This window comes from Bos javanicus, chromosome 25 (assembly GCF_032452875.1).
Source record: "Bos javanicus breed banteng chromosome 25, ARS-OSU_banteng_1.0, whole genome shotgun sequence".
In the NCBI taxonomy this organism is placed as follows: domain Eukaryota; kingdom Metazoa; phylum Chordata; class Mammalia; order Artiodactyla; family Bovidae; genus Bos; species Bos javanicus.
The window spans coordinates 19452017-19469439 of record NC_083892.1 but is presented as its reverse complement, the minus strand read 5'-3'; the positions used below and the strand labels follow the sequence as shown (position 1 = coordinate 19469439).

The following is a 17423-nucleotide window of genomic DNA, read 5'->3' as shown; positions in this document are numbered from 1 at the left end:
TCAAAAAACTAAGATTATGGCATCTAGTCCCATCATTTCATGGCAAATAGAAGTGGAAACAGTGAAAGACTTTATTTTCTTGGGCTTCAAAATCCCTGCGGACAGTGACTGCAGCCACAAAACTAAAAGATGCTTGCTTCTTAGAAGAAAAGCTATGAGAAATCTAGACAGCATAATAAACAGCAGAGACATCACTTTGCCACAAAGTCTTGTATAGTCAAAGCTATGGTTTTTCCAGTAGTCATATATGGATGTGAGAGTTGAATCACAAAGAAGGCTGAGCACTGACGAATTAATGCTTTTGAACTGTGGTGCTGGAGAAAGTTCTTGAGAGTCCCTTGGACAGCAAGGAGATCAAATCAGTCAATTCTAAAGGAAGTCAACTCTGAATATTCATTGGAAGGATTGTTGTTTTAGGATTTCAAATCCTAAAAGATGATGCTGTGAAAGTGCTGCACTCCATATGTCAGCAAATTTGCAAAACTCAGCAGTGGTCACAGGACTGGAAAAGGTCAGTTTTCATTTCAATCCCAAAGAAAGGCAATGCCAAAGAATGTTCAAATGATCTCACATTCTAGCATTCATCTCACATGCTAGCATTACCAAAAGGCAGAGGAACTAGAGATCAAATTTCCAACATCCACTGGATCATCAAAAAACCTAGAGAATACCAGAAAAACATCTACTCCTGCTTTATTGATTATGCCAAAGCCTTTGACTGTGTAGATCAAAACAAAATGTGGAAAATTCTTCAACAGATGGGCATACCAGACCACCTTACCTTTCTCCTGAGAAACCTGTATGCAGGTCCAGAAGCAACAGTTAGAATCGGACATGGAACAATCAACTGGTTCCAAATTGGGAAAGGAGTACATCAAGACTGTATATTGACACCCTGCTGATTTAACTTATATGAAGAGTACATCATGTGAAATGTCAGGATGGATGAAGCACAAACTGGAATCAAGATTACCAGGAGAAATATCAATATCTCAGATATGTAGATGACAGCTCTTTTATGGCATAAAATGAAGAGAAACTAAAAAGCCTCTTTATTAAAGTGAAAGAGGTGAGTGAAAAATCTGGCTTAAAACTCAACATTTAAAAAATGAAGATTATGGCATCTGGTCCCATCACTTCATGGCAAATAGATGGGGAAACAATGGAAACAGTGACAAACTTTATTTTTTGGGGCTCCAAAGTCACTGCAGATGGTGACCGAAGACATGAAATTAAACAAAGCTTGCTCCTTGGAAGAAAAGCTGTGACCAACCTATACAGCATATTAAAAAGAAGAGACATAGGATGAGATGGTTGGATAGCATCACTGACTTGATGGACATGAGTTTTAGCAAGCTCTGGGAGTTTGTGATGGACAGGGAAGCCTGGTGTGCTGCAGTCCATGGGGTTGCAAAGAGTTGGACAAGACTGAGTGACTGAACTGAACTGAACTGACATGTACATTTATACATGTGTGCTAAGTCACTTCAGTCGTGTCTGACTCTTTGTGACCCCATGGACTGCAGCAGCTAGGCTCCTCTGTCCATGGGGTTTTCCAGGCAAGAATACTGGAGTGAGTTGCCATGCCCTCCTCAAGGGGATTGTCCCAAGCCAAGGATCAAATGTGCATCTCATGTCTCCTGCATTGGCAGGTGGGTTCTTTACCTCTAATGTCACCTGGGAAGCCCCCATAGTATACATGTATATTAATCAGGTGACATTTAAGTAGGAAAATTAGCTTTTTGAATGTTAATCAAACCTCAAAAATGTGGTTTTAGAAACACATGGATATTGCCTAGTTGATGTTGTTCTATTCAAATACAATAAATTATACAAACATTCAGAAAATATTTTAATTTGAAAATTAAAACCAATAACCTGAAAGTCTTAGTGTTATAGTAAAACAGAATTCAATAATAATAATAAAAGGTAAGTGGTGTGGTTAGATAAACAACAATTAGAGTAGATTTAAGAGAGAAAAAATATTGCCAAAGATAAGAATGTCGTTTTATAATCATAATGAGATCAGCCTTTCAGGAGGACATAATATTACTAAATGTTTATATACCCAATAACTGAATTCAAAATACATGAGGCAACAATCAATAGAACTACAAACAGAAATAGAAAAATGCAGTTATTATCAAAGACTTTGATACTTTGCTCTCAATAATTGTTAGAATATGTAGAATCAGTAAGGATATAGAATACTTGAAGAGCTAACAACTAACTTGTCTTAATTGACATTTTTGTATTAATTCACTTAACATGAGCAGATTACACATTATTTTCAAGTACTTATAAAATTTATTTAGACAAATGATTGACTGAAACAAGTAAGAATCAACACATTTAAAAGAATTGAAGTCATACAAAGTGTCTTTCTTTGACCATAATCAGAGTTAAATCAGAAATTAATTACAAAAAAGATCTCAGGAAAATTCCCCAAGTAATTAGATACAAAATAATACATGTACAAAATCTCTTCTGGAAAATTGAAAAGGAGGAAATACTTCCCAACTCACTATATGAAGCTATCATTATCCTGGTATCAAAATGAGAGAAATACCTTACAACAAATGAAAAGAGAACAATATCTATCATAAAAATCCTCATTAAAAACACTCTAAACAAAATTTAAGAAAATTGAATCCATTAAAAAAGACAATAAAAAGATTCATTTCTGGGAAATAGGCATGAAGAGCTCCATAGACCCACTCCACAGTGGAACAAGAAATTCTGGTAAAAATTAAAAAAAACATGTTTCATGTTGAGGTTTGATAGAAAACTACAAAATTCTGTAAGCAATTATCATTCAGCTAAAAAATAATAATAAAAAAAGGAGTTCAGAACTGAAAAAAAGAAAAAAAAATTAAAAAACAAAACAAAAAACAACCACTTAAAGCCTCCAGAAACTGATCTGAGAAAATACTGCAAATGGAGAAACACTTAAGAAAATCTACTATAACTTGGTAAGAATAGCAAAGGTCTATGTTATTTAACATTTAATTGCTCCATTAATAGTTTGTTATCTAGTTTCCTTCTTTTTTTCAGTGCCCACTTATTCCCCAATATTCTACATTCTGTGGAAAATATCTTGGATTTGTCCATTTCTTTTAATAGGTATTGCTTATGACCTTTGTTCAACTATCATTACTTCTGAAGCAAGGTACCATTGATCTTTGTTTCCTACACTTCTCCTTAACTCCTCAATTTCCAACATCCCATTTCCCACAAGGTAGTCAAAAATGATCTTAAAAAAAAAAAATATATATATATATATATACACACACACACACACACACACATTCCTCTAGCCAAATAATGGCTTCCCAATGAAGCCATTTACTAACATTCTTTTGCCTCCAAATATTGTATTTTTTTTTTTTTCTGTTCCTCAAACACATTGACAGGGTAACAGGTAGGAAGACTAGGGGTCCCCAAGAGGCAGGAGGAAATAAACTGCAAGTGGCAGACATTTTTTCCTAATTCTATGCTGTCTCGGCAACTCCTGGTTCCACTTGAACTTAACTTTTCTCAAACCTTGAGCTAACCAATGTGTTTTTCTTATGGAAATGTTTTTCTTAAGCTATCTTGATGAAACTATGTATTTCCCTTGGAATCTGCCTTTCTTCAAATCCATTTCCCCCAAGACTAACCTTTTTCTCAAACCTTGAACTGCTAATGGCTCTACAAACCAGTATGTCTTACACATGGAAATGTTCTCTTAAGCTCTGTTAATGAAACTATGTATTTGCCTGGAAATCTGCCTTTCTTCAAGATTCATGTCAATTGTTTTATGGCTGGGATGACTCACCTTGTGCCAATGCTATCTCAAAATGCATGCTGTGGGAGAGGGGTCAGGTGCAGCTCTCTCAGTTTTGAAGTGTTTCTTTTATCTAATTAGCAGCTTGCTAACAGATATATAACTCCTTGCTAAAAACTAGCAAGGGGGCACACTTTCTGTCCCCTTCTGATGTCTATGCTGGAAAGTTTTACTATCCTTTTTATACTTTAATAAACTTTTGCTACACAAAAGCTCCTAGTGATTGAGCCTCGTCTCTGGCCACAGATCAAAATCCTCTCTCTGGAAGTCATGAATCCCGGCATAGCTAATGGCTCGCAGCAGCAATCTTTCAACATGAAAGTCTTTCTCACCTCAGGGATTTCAAATTTGTGATTTTCTAACATGAGTGTTTTTCCTTTAGCTTTTCAAATAATTGATTCTTCTCATTCTCTAGTTCAAAGGTTATCCCTTCATAGAGGTTTTGCTTTAACTACTTTTGATGTTATCCTCTCCAACCACACACCCAAATGTTCTTATTGCATTATAAAGTTTATTTTCTTCAGAGAATTTTATTACAAAATTCAAATATCACTTCCTGCCAAATCCATTAGAGGAGATTAAAAATAAGCACAACAGGTAGAGCAAATAAGATCACACACAGAATATATATTTATATGTTCTATGAATGCTTCAGATGAGAACTATATTAACTATGATTCTTTATTAAGTATCTCATTTGATTTCTTGGAATAGCTAAACAATCCTAATAGTAGTATGTAGTATTCAGTCTTCGTAAGAAAAAGAGACTTTTGAAACAATACCTTGTACAAATGTTTGATCTTGATACCTGCCACCAAGCCAGTAGGTTCAGCCTCAAAATACTTGTTTTGAGTTATCACAGAGTCATTCATTTCTTCTTTTTTTATTTTAATTCTTGGTTTGCTGAACCAGTACGAGTGCTACAAAGAAAGCCAAAGTGAAATTACCAAAGTGAGCATTAAGAAATGAAGCACTCTATCTGAACAGTCTCATAACAAGGAAATCAATTGAGTCATTGCCAAAAAATAAGTGAAGTTAAGTAAAGTCCAGGATCAGGAGACTTCACTGGTGAATTCTACTGAACATTTAAATAAGAGTTAACAGCAGTCCTTCTCCAACTCTTCCAAAAGTATAAGAGGAGGGAACATTCCATAATTCATTCTTATAAGGTCAGTGTTATCCTGACAGCAAATCCAGATAAAGAGATCACAAAGAAAGTAACTATAATCCAATATCTCTTATGACTATAGATGCAAAAACCAACTACTAGCAAACTGAATCTAATAAGCATATCAAAAGAATTATACATCATGATAAAGTGTGATTTATCCCAGGAATGCAGGGGTGTTTCAACAAAAGAAAGTCAATCAATGTAATATATCACATTAATAGAACAAATGGAAGAAACACACGTGGTCATCTCAACTGATGGAAATAAAGCCTTTGACAAAGTGTTTCAAGATAAAGAAGAAAACTATATCAAAATGATAAATGATAACAAAATGATATCATTAATCTATATTTCTGTCTTTGTGCCAGTACCATACTGTCTTGATGACTGTGGCTTTGTAGTAGAGCCTGAAGTCAGGCAGGTTGATTCCTCCAGTTCCTTTCTTCTTTCTCAAGATTGCTTTGGCTATTTGAGGTTTTTTGTATTTCCATACAAATTGTGAAATTATTTGTTCTAGCTCTGTGAAAAATACTGTTGGTAGCTTGATAGGGATTGCATTGAATCTATAGATTGAATCTATAGATAGCTTTGTGTGTAGTATACTCATTTTCACTATATTGATTCTTCTGATCCATGAAGATGGCAATTTCTCCATCTATTTGTGTCCTCTTTGATTTCTTTCACCAGTGTTTTATAATTTTCTATATAAAGGTCTTTTGTGTCTTTAGGTTGATATATTCCTAAGTATTTTATTCTTTTCATTGCAATGGTGAATGGAATTGTTTCCTTAATTTCTCTTTCTGTTTTCTCATTGTTAGTGTATAAGAATGCAAGGGATTTCTATGTGTTGATTTTATATCCTGCAAATTTACTATATTCATTGATTAGCTCTGGTAATTTTCTGGTGGAGTCTTTAGGGTTTTCTATGTAGAGGATCACATCATCAGCAAGCAGTGAGAGTTTTACTTCTTATGGAACAAAATAGAAAAGCCCAGAGATAAATTCATGTACCTATGGGCACCATATCTTCGACAAAGGAGGCAAGAATATACAATGGAGAAAAGGCAATCTCTTTAACAAGTGGTGCTGAAAAAACTGGTCAACCACTTGTAAAAGAATGAAACTAGAACACTTTATAACACCATACACAAAAATAAACTCTAAATGGATTAAAGATCTAAACATTTAAGACCAGAAACTATAAAACTCCTAGAGGAAATCATAGGCAAAACACTCTCTGACATAAATCACAGCAGGATCCTCTATGACCCACCTCCCAGGTATTGGAAATAAAAGCAAAAATAAACAAATGGGCCTAATTAAACTTAAAAGCTTTTGAACAACAAAGGAAACTATAAGCAAGGTGAAAAGACAGCCTTCAGAATGGGAGAAAGTAATATCAAATGAGGCAACTGACAAAGAATCAATCTCAAAAATATACAAGCAACTCCTGCAGCTCAATTCCAGAAAAATAAACGACCCAATCAAAAAATGGGCCAAAGGACTAAATAGACATTTCTCCAAAGAAGACATACAGATGGCTAACAAACACATGAAAAGATGCTCAACATCACTCATTATCAGATAAACGCAAATCAAAACCACAATGAGGTACCATTTCACGCCAGTCAGAATGGCTGCTATCCAAAAGTCTACAAGTAATAAATGCTGGAGAGAGTGTGGAGAAAAGGGAACCCTCTTACACTGTTGGTGGGAATGCAAACTAGTACAGCCACTATGGAGAACAGTGTGGAGATTCCTTAAAAAACTGGAAATAGAACTGCCATATGACCCAGCAACCCCACTACTGGGCATACACACCAAGGAAACCAGAATCGAAAGAGATACATATACACCAATGTTCATCGCAGCACTGTTTATAATAGCCAGGACATGGAAGCAACCTAGATGGCCATCAGCAGATGAATAGATAAGAAAGCTATGGTACATATACACAATGGAATATTACTCAGCCATTAAAAAGAATACATTTGAATCAGTTCTAATGAGGTGGATGAAACTGAAGCCTATTATACAGAGTGAAGTAAGCCAGAAAGAAAAACACCAATACAGTATAATAACGCATATATATGAAATTTAGAACAATGGTAACAATAACCCTGTATACGAGACAGCAAAAGAGACACAGAGGTATAGAACAGTCTTTTGGACTCTGTGAGAGAGGGTGAGGGTGGGACGATTTGGGAGAATGGGACTGAAACATGTACATTATCATATGTGAAACGAATCACCAGTCCAGGTTCGATGCATGATACAGGGTCCTCAGGGCTGGTGCACTGGGATGACCCAGAGGGATGGGATGGGGAGGGAGGTGGGAGGAGAGGTTCAGGATGGAGAACACATGTACACCCATGGTGGATTCATGTCAATGTATGGCAAAACCACTACAATATTGTAAAGTAATTAGCCTCCAATTAAAATAAATAAATTTATATTTAAAAATAAATAAAATAAAAAATTTTTAAATGATATCAAAATGATATGAAGTTTTATTTAAAAAATCCATAGATAACATCATATTCAATGGTGAAATTTCCCCTAATATCAGGAACAAGATAAGGAGGCCTACTTTCACTTTTGCTACTCACCACTGTACTGGGAGATTCAGTCAGAACAATGAGGCAGAAAAAGAAATAAAAGGCACTCAAATTGGAAAGGAAGATGACATGATCCTACTTATTAAAAAAACCCCCAAAGAATACACACCCAAACTAGTAGAGATAAACACATTCAGCAAAGGTGCAAGGTATAAGAACAATATGCAAAAATCAGCTGTAGTTTTATATACAAGCAACAAGCAATACAAAAATAAAACTAACAATTCCAGTTACAATAGAATCCAAAATAGTAAAATACTTGGGAATAAAGTTAATGAAAAGTGAAAGACTTGTACAGAAAAAACTGTAAAACTTTGCTGAAAGAATTTAAATAAGACATACAAATAATATTTTTAATCTGGCAATATTAGCTAAAACAATCAACAAATTCAATGTAATTCTTATAAAAATTTAGATGAACATTCTTGGAGAAATACAAAAATTGAGCATTAAGTTCATATGGACTTGCAAGAGGCCCCTAACAGCCAAAACAATGTTGGTAAAGAAGAACTAGGTTGGAGTATTCACACTTTCAAATTTCAAAATTTACTATAAATATACAATAATCAAATCAGTATGGTACTGTTATAAGGATACATATATAGGCCAAAGGAATAAAATTAAAGGTCCAGAAATAAACTAGTACATCTGTGATCAATCTTTTCCATCAAGTGTGCTAAGGCCATTTAATAGGGAAAGAATAGTCTTTTCAAATAGTGTTGTGAAGAGAACAGGATATCCACATGCAAAAGACTGAAGTTGGATCCCTACCTCACACTACACAGAAATTAAATAAAAATTGACCAATGATCTAAATATAAGTGATAAAAATCACCAAACTCTTAGAAGAAAAAATAGACACTTTATATTTGTCATTGTCAAGACTTTATATTTGACAATGGTTACTAAGATATGACACCAAATTCACAGTAACAAAATAAAAGTTGGTAAATTGGATTAATCAACACATAAAGCTTTTATGCATGAAAAGGCACTGTCAAGATAGTGAAAAGACAACCCACAGAATGGAAGAAAATATTTGCAAACCATGTATCTGATAAGAGTCTAGTGTCCAGAATATATAAAAAGACAAACAATCCCATTTTAAAATCGGCACAGAACTTGCATAGACATTTTTCTAAATAATATATACAAATGGTCAATAAGTACATTAAAAGATCTCAGCATGATTAGTCATTAGGGAAATGCAAGTCAAAACAAGATATACCTTATATCCTCAAGGGTAAAATAAAAGAAAGAAAAAAAGAAACAGTTCAGTGGTTTCATTAAACATAGAATTACCAAAAACCACCAAACTGAAAACATTAAACACAAAATTACCATGCTTAGGTACAGTCCCAAATTCCACTCATAGATATAGTTCCAAAAGACCTGAAACAGGTATTCAAACAAACACTTATACATAAATATTCATAGCATCACTACTCAATAGTCATAGGATGTCCTTTACATCCAACTAAGAATGACTAGATAAAGGAAATACTTAGCCTCTGTGTATATACAATAGAATATTATTCAGCAATCAAAAAGATTGAAGTACTGATACATACTATAACATGGATAAACCTCAAAAACATGCTAAGCAAAAGAAGTCAGACACAAATGATCACATACTGACTGACTATTTCTATGAAACATCCAGAATTGGTAAATCCATTGAAAAAGAAAGCTGATTAGTAATTACTAGGGACTTGGGATAGGGGAAAATGGGATATGGCTTCTTAATGAGTATAGAATTTTATTTTTGGGTGATGAAAAGATTTTGGAACTAGATTTGTGCATGTATGGGGTTTCCTGGGTGGCTCAGTGATAAAGAATCTAGCTGCTAATGCAGGAGACACAGAAGACGTGGGTTTTACCTCCAGGAAGATCCCCTGGAGGAGGAACTGGAAAGCCACTCCAGTATTCTTGCCTGTACAATCTCATGGACAGAGGGGTACCGTCCAGGATTCTGTCCCTGGCCAGCTATACTCCTCTGGGTTGTAAAGAGTTGGACACGACTGAGCAACTGAGCATGCCACATATGCATGTGCATGTATATTGTAAATGTATAAAATGTCATCACCTGTTCACTTTTAATTTTAAGTTATATGAATTTCACCTAAATTAAAACACTAAATGTGAAAAAAATGAGGCACTAAAAATTTAAAAACACTTTAGCTTGGTTTACTTTTTGAGATACAGGAAATCTGCTACATACTTTCAGGGGTTATTTTGTTGTTGTTTGGTCACTAAGTTGTGTCTGACTCTTTGCGACACCATGGACTGTAGCATGCCAGGCTCCTCTGTCCTTCACTATCTCCTGGAGTTTGTTGAAATTCATGTCCATAGAGTCAGTGATGTTATCTAACCATCTCATCCTTGGCCACCTCCTTCTCCTTTTGCCTTCAATCTTTCCCAGCATCAGGGTTTTTTCCAATAAGTTGGATCTTTGTACCAGGTGGCAAAGTATTGCAGCTTAAGCTTCAGCAACAGTCCCTCCAATGAATATTCAGTATTGATTTCCTTTAAGATTGACTGGTTTGATCTCCTTGCAGTCCAAGGGACTCTCAAGAGTCTTCTCCAGCACCACAGTTTGAAAACATTGATTCTCCAATGCTCAGCCTTCTTTATGGTCCAATCCTCACATGTGTACATGACTACTGGAAAAATTATATCTTTGACTATATGGATCTTTGACTATACAGACCTCAGCAAAATGATGTCTCTGCTTTCCCTCCAAAGAGAAAGCGTCTTTTAATTTCATGGCTGCAGTCACCAGTGATTTTGGAGCCCAAGAAAATAAAAATCTGTCACTGCTTCCATTTTCCCCCTTCTATTTGCCATGAAGTGATGGGACCAGACGCTATGATCTTAGTTTTCTGAATGTTGAGTGTTAAGCCACTTTTTAACTTTACTCTTTCACCCTCATCAAGAGGCTCTTTAGTTCTCTTCACCTTCTGCTATTAGAGCAGTATCATCTTCATATCTGAGTTTGTTGATATTTTCCCTGTAATCTTTATTCCATCTTGTGATTCATCCAGTCTTCCATTTTGCATGATGCATTGTGCATGTTAGTTAAATAAGCAGGGCAACAATATACGGCCTTGTCATACTCCTTTCCCAATTTTGAACCAGTCAATTGTTCCATGTCTGATTCTAAATGCTGCTTCTTGATCTGCATACAGATTTTTCAGGAGACAGGTAAGGTGGTATTGCACTTCTATCTCTTTAAGAATTTTCCACAGTTTTTTTGTGATTCACACACTCAAAGGCTTTAGCATAGTCAATGAAGCAGAAGTAGATATTTTTCTGGAACTCCCTTGCTTTCTTCAGTGATCCAGTGTATGTTGGCAATTTGATCTCTGGTTCCTCTGCCTTTTCTAAACTCAGCTTATATATCTGGAAGTTCTCAGTTCACGTACCTCTGACAATGCTAAAGAATGTTCAAACTACCATACAATTGTTCTCATTTCACATACTAGCAACGTTAAGCTCAAAATACTTCAAGTTAGGCTTCAGAGGTATGTGAACTGGGAAACAGAGACAGACATCACACTCTTGGGCTCCAAAACCACTGCTGATGGTGACTGCAGCCATGAAATTAAAAGATATTCCTTGGAAGAAAAGCTATGACAAACCGAGACAGCATATTAAAAAGAAGAGACATTACTTAGCTGACAAAGGTCCATCTAGTCAAAGCTATGGTTTTTCCAGTAATCATGTACGGATGTGAGAGTTGGACTATAAAGAAAGCTGAGCGCCGAAGAATTGATGGTTTTGAACTGTGGTGTTGGAGAAGACCCTTGAGAGTCCCTTGGACTGCAAGGAGACCCAACCAGTCAATCCTAAAGGAAATCAGTCCTGAATATTCATTGGAAGGACTGATGTTGAAGCTGAAACTCCAATATTTTGGCCACCTGATGCAAAGAACTGACTCATTAGAAGAGACCTTGATGCTGGGAAAGACTGAAGGCAGGAGAAGAAGGGGATGACAGAGGATGAGATGGATGGTATCGCTGACTCAGTGGACATGAGTTTGACCAAGTTCTGGGAGTTGGTGATGGACAGGGAAGCCTCGTGACCTGCAGTTCCATGGGGTCACATAGATGGACTGAGCAACTGAACTGAACTGAACCCTTCACTCATCAGGATCTAAGAAACTATCACATATGAACTTAACAGGGAACATAGTTTACAGACACTTTTACATTTTTTACATTTTTACAATTTTACACTTTTACATTTTTACACTTTTACATTTCTTTATACTCCAAATTAATCCATTATGTACTACTTGACTGAAGAAGGGCTACGTTACTCACAGTGTTTTAATGTACAGGGTTTCAGTATCTTATTCATACTGTTCATCTGCATATGTGGAAGGTCTTTAAAGTATATCAAGAAATGGCCAGTATTTCAGTATGGATGGTATGCAAATGATTCTGTACATGCCCTTGCTCATAAGGACTATGGTTTTCACAACAATAGAAGCATTAGAACTCACCATAAGAAAAAAGTACCATGGTTGAGGCATGCCATATTGCCCTGGAAAGACAGCTTCTATGTACCAGGTTACAAGGCCATACAAGAAAGCATCAATTACAAGCATTCCCATCATATGGCCAAAGGTGAGGTTATCCTCAAGGGTGGCTGGTGTCCAAATCTTATTCCAGTTCACACCAGTTTCTGAAATAAAAGGAGATATATACCATAGATGACAGCTCTGTGATTGAAACAGCAAAACACAAAACAAAATTTAAAAAAAGGTTGATAATCTAAATTTTGCTAAGGTGAATTATCTATATGTTGATACCCTTAGTAATTAGTTCATCCAAGAAAATGATGGAATATGTAATAACATTGATTTCTTTCCTCCTCCCTTGAAAATCTACAAAAATAATAGGAATGCCTGAGATAAAGTCAATGACTAAAAAACAAAAATGAAGAGTAACAAAAAGCCAAGAAAAAAAAAAAAAAGACCTATTAGAAACTATCCCTCTACTTTTCCTCTAATTTTAAGTTCCCACTGAAATAACCATTAGTATATACACATTTGGAAAAACATTTAATATAACTAGAGAAGGATGATTACCAAGTAGAAGAGAAAAAGAAGTTTTGCTCACAGTACTGATGGAAAGAGAAAAACATGTTACCAAAAGATTACAAGTAGCACAACTGAAAAAGCATCAGGGCTTGCGGTGAACTCCTAATGCAAATAAGAAAGATGTTAAACACAGTGGCCCATGAAACCCATCCTGCCTTCAACTTTAGCCCTTCTCCTATAGCTCAGCACTATGAGAAGAATGTTCATAAACATTGTGTCTTTGAGAAAGCTATATAAGCAGAGGTACTAGCCTGAGAAAAAAGGATTTGGTCAATTAAAGGTGATTATCAAAATGAAAGCCATCTCAGAGGCAATGAACAGTACATTAGAAAATCTAGAAAAAAAAAAAAAAGAATGCACAATACAAACTTCAGGAAGTCTATCATAACTTGAGAAATTCTGCTACTGAAAATAAAATAGGAGTTCCTGAAAAACAAAAGTAATACAAAAAAATAAAAAGCAAATGATTAATAAAATAACTTCACAAAAGTAACTCAGAAAACTAAAACTGTTTTAGTTTTAATTCTGTTGCAGATTAAGCCAATGAAAATTCACTAATTAAATCTAGTAAATTTTCTAATGCTTCATGTATAAAGTAAGAATGATCTAAGTATCCACAAAGAAATCTTATATATATTCTTATGACTGGCTATTCATTTGGATTAGACTATTGTTCACCGATGAGAAAACTATCTTCAATCCTCATTAATCAATAAATGCAATGAAATTCCCACTAAAGATTAACAATATTTTTCATAGAATTTGGCAAAGTTATCCTGAAGTTCAAGAGGTAAGCAAAGTGATAAGAATGACTGAAGAGCAACAAGGTATGAAGACAAGACCAACAGATATTAAGACTTATTATAAAGCTATAATGAGTAAAACCATCATGGTATTGACACAAAAGGAGACTAAAAAAGAATGGAAACTATTAATACCACTAGAACCAGATCCATGCATGTATTGAAAGGTGATGTGAAGTAGGTGAAATGAAAAAGCAATAGAGAACAATAGACATTCCAATAAATTATTGTAAAAGCTTGATTTTCATGTGAAAAAAAAATTAGATATAGCAACTCTGTGCTTATTGAAAATCCAGATGTAAAAATTAAAAAATATAAAATTTAGAAGAAAATATAGGATTATCTTTATGACTCTGGGTATTGAAGGATTTCTTGAAGATGACACAAGTGTACAAATTAAAGGAAAAGACTGACAAGCCTGATTACATTATAGAATTTTTTTGGAAAAAAGATACCATGAACACAAGTTAAATGAATCACAGTCTAAGGATAGTTATTTACATTGTGGATAACTGTAACCATGAAATTAAAAGATGCTTGCTTCTTGGAAGAAAAGCTATGACAAACCTAGGCAGCGTATTAAAAAGCAGAGACATCACTTTGCGGACAAAGGTCAATATAGTCAAAGCCATGGTTTTTCCAGCAGTCATGTATGGATGTGAGAGTTGAACCACAAAGATAGCTGAGCACTGAAGAATTGATGCTTTTGAACTGTGGTGCTGGAAAAGACTCTGGAGAGTCCCATGGACAGCAAGGAGATCAAACCAGTCAATCCTAAAGGAAATCAACCTTGAATATTCATTGGAAGGACTGATGCTGAAGCTGCAATACTTTGGCCACCTGCTATAAAGAATGGACTCATTGGAAAAGACCCTGATGCTGGGAAAGATTGAGGGCAGGAGGAGAAAGGGGTGACAGAGGATGAGATGGTTGGATGGCATAGCCGACTGAATGGACATGAGTTTGAGCAAACTCTGGGAGATAATGAAGGACAAAGAAACCTGGTGCAGTCCATGGGATTGCAAAGAGTCAGACACGACTGAGCGACTGAACAACAACTTACAACATTTAGACAATTCAAATACTTTTATGTAGCAATAAAGCCTTCCTTTTCTCCCTTAAAATTGATAGATTTAGATGCTATTTTTTACTTAGCATAAAAGATAAAGTAATTCCATGGTGTAAAGGATATAAAATTTTGAAATACCCCCCAGTTTACAGTCCATTTCTCCTTATCTTCTAATGTTCTGGCATTTTGTGTCCTGGGGAGCAGCAATGCAAATGTTCATTTGAAAAGGATGTCCCTTCTAAAAATGAAGACAAGTAGGAAAGGCAGCCCCTCACTTCACATAAGAAAAGAAGGAAAATAAGGTACAGAGGACAGGTACATGGGTCCTTGGTTTTCCTATTTCAGGGAAACCCTGGTGAAATATTCAGGTGGAATCATGTAGAATATCCAACATTGCATGATTGGTGGTATTGTTATTGGCAGAGTAAGGCAGCTAGATAAATAAACCCGAAGTGATGTTACTGACCCCTCATACCTTAAAAGCCACATTCAGAGCTTGTATAACTTTCCAAGTGTTTATAAAGGCCAAAGAGTCTCAGAGAGAGCCAGAGGAAGGCAGAGAACTGAATGAGGACTTTTAAGGCTAGATCTACTAGCCAGAACCATGTTTCTAACAGATGCGGGCCAAACATAAAGAGTCACACTTCAGTTTGTAAGAGTCCATAAAGCAGCTCAGGTTAGGTACTCTACTGTAGATATACAAGATCCAGAGGATACCACATGTATTTGAGGCCACCATGTCCCTCCATCATAAGAGATCCCATAAATTTCCAAACCCATCCATACTATTTTGAAGAATATGAGAAGGAAAGAGATGTCTGAAAAACTGACTCATTCAGAAGACCATATCAAATCAGATCAGTCGCTCAGTCGTGTCCGACTCTTTGCGACCCCATGAATTGCAGCACGCCAGGCCTCCCTGTCCATCACCAACTCCCGGAGTTCACTCAGACTCAAGTCCATCGAGTCAGTGATGCCATCCAGCCATCTCATCCTCTGTCGTCCCCTTCTCCTCCTGCCGCCAATCCCTCCCAGCATCAGAGTCTTTTCCAATGAGTCAACTCTTCGCATGAGGTGGCCAAAGGACTGGAGTTTCAGCTTTAGCATCATTCCTTCCAAAGAAATCCCAGGGCTGATCTCCCTCAGAATGGACTGGTTGGATCTCCTTGCAGTCCAAGGGACTCTCAAGAGTCTTCTCCAACACCACAGTTCAAAAGCATCAATTCTTCGGCACTCAGCCTTCTTCACAGTCCAACTCTCACATCCATACATGACCACAGGAAAAACCATAGCCTTGACTAGATGAACCTTTGTTGGCAAAGTAATGTCTCTGCTTTTGAATATGCTATCTAGGTTGGTCATAACTTTCCTTCCAAGGAGTAAGCGTCTTTTAATTTCATGGCTGCAGTCACCATCTGCAGTGATTTTGGAGCCCAGAAAAATAAAGTCTGACACTGTTTCCACTGTTTCCCCATCTATTTCCCATGAAGTGGTGGGACCAGATGCCATGATCTTAGTTTTCTGAATGTTGAGCTTTAAGCCAACTTTTTCACTCTCCACTTTCACTTTCATCAAGAGGCTTTTGAGTTCCTCTTCACTTTCTGCCATAAGGGTGGTGTCATCTGCATATCTGAGGTTATTGATATTTCTCCCAGCAATCTTGATTCCAGCTTGTGTTTCTTCCAGTCCAGCGTTTCTCATGATACACTCTGCATATAAGTTAAATAAACAGGGTAACAATATAAAGCCTTGACAAACTCCTTTACCTATTTGGAACCAGTCTGTTGTTCCATGTCCAGTTCTAACTGTTGCTTCCTGACCTGCATACAAATTTCTCAAGAGGCAGATCAGGTGGTCTGGTATTCCCATCTCTTTCAGAATTTTCCACAGTTGATTGTGATCCACATAGTCAAAGGCTTTGGCATAGTCAATAAAGCAGAAATAGATGTTTTTCTGGAACTCTCTTGCTTTTTCCATGATCCAGCGGATGTTGGCAATTTGATCTCTGGTTCCTCTGCCTTTTCTAAAACCAGCTTGAACATCAGGAAGTTCACGGTTCACATATTGCTGAAGCCTGGCTTGGAGAATTTTGAGCATTGCTTTACTAGCGTGTGAGATGAGTGCAATTGTGCGGTAGTTTGAGCATTCTTTGGCATTGCCTTTCTTTGGGATTGGAATGAAAACTGACCTTTTCCAGTCCTGTGGCCACTGCTGAGTTTTCCAAATATGCTGGCATATTGAGTGCAGCACTTTCACAGCATCATTTTTCAACTGGAATCCATCACCTCCACTAGCTTTGTTCATAGTGATGCTTTCTAAGGCCCACTTAACTTCACATTCCAGGATGTCTGGCTCTAGGTCAGTGATCACACCATCATGATTATCTGGGTCATGAAGATCTTTTTTGTACAATTCTTCTGTGTATTCTTGCCATCTCTTCTTAATATCTTCTGCTTCTGTTAGGTCCATACCATTTCTGTCCTTTATCGAGCTCATCTTTGCATGAAACGTTCCTTTGTTATCTCTGATTTTCTTGAAGAGATCCCTAGTCTTTCCCATTCTGTTGTTTTCCTCTATTTCTTTGCATTGATCGCTGAAGAAGGCTTTCTATCTCTTCTTGCTCATTCAGAAGAACCTGAGTAAATCACTAAATTAGACTTATATTTATTTTCTTCAGCACAATAGTGCTGAGTTTGGAGGAAAATTAGTTACAGGAAATAAAGACCTTATATTTCTTTTTACATCAGAGTAGTATAATGTATCAGAGAATGCAATGGCACCCCACTCCAGTACTCTTGCCTGGAAAATCCCATTGGCAGAGGAACCTGG

At 36.3% G+C, this 17423-nt stretch overlaps 1 protein-coding gene across 1 annotated transcript in view; it reads right to left on the bottom strand.

Moving 5' to 3' along the window:
* LOC133238361 (phospholipid-transporting ATPase ABCA3-like) overlaps positions 1 to 17423 on the bottom strand; it is a 219104-nt gene that overhangs the window by 134188 nt on the left and 67493 nt on the right. The window contains exons 10-11 of the mRNA XM_061401372.1: positions 12123 to 12304; positions 4609 to 4746 (exon numbers count right to left, since the gene is read on the bottom strand). Coding sequence (XP_061257356.1) covers positions 4609 to 4746; positions 12123 to 12304 — 320 coding nt within the window. The remainder of the gene's footprint in view (positions 1 to 4608; positions 4747 to 12122; positions 12305 to 17423) is intronic.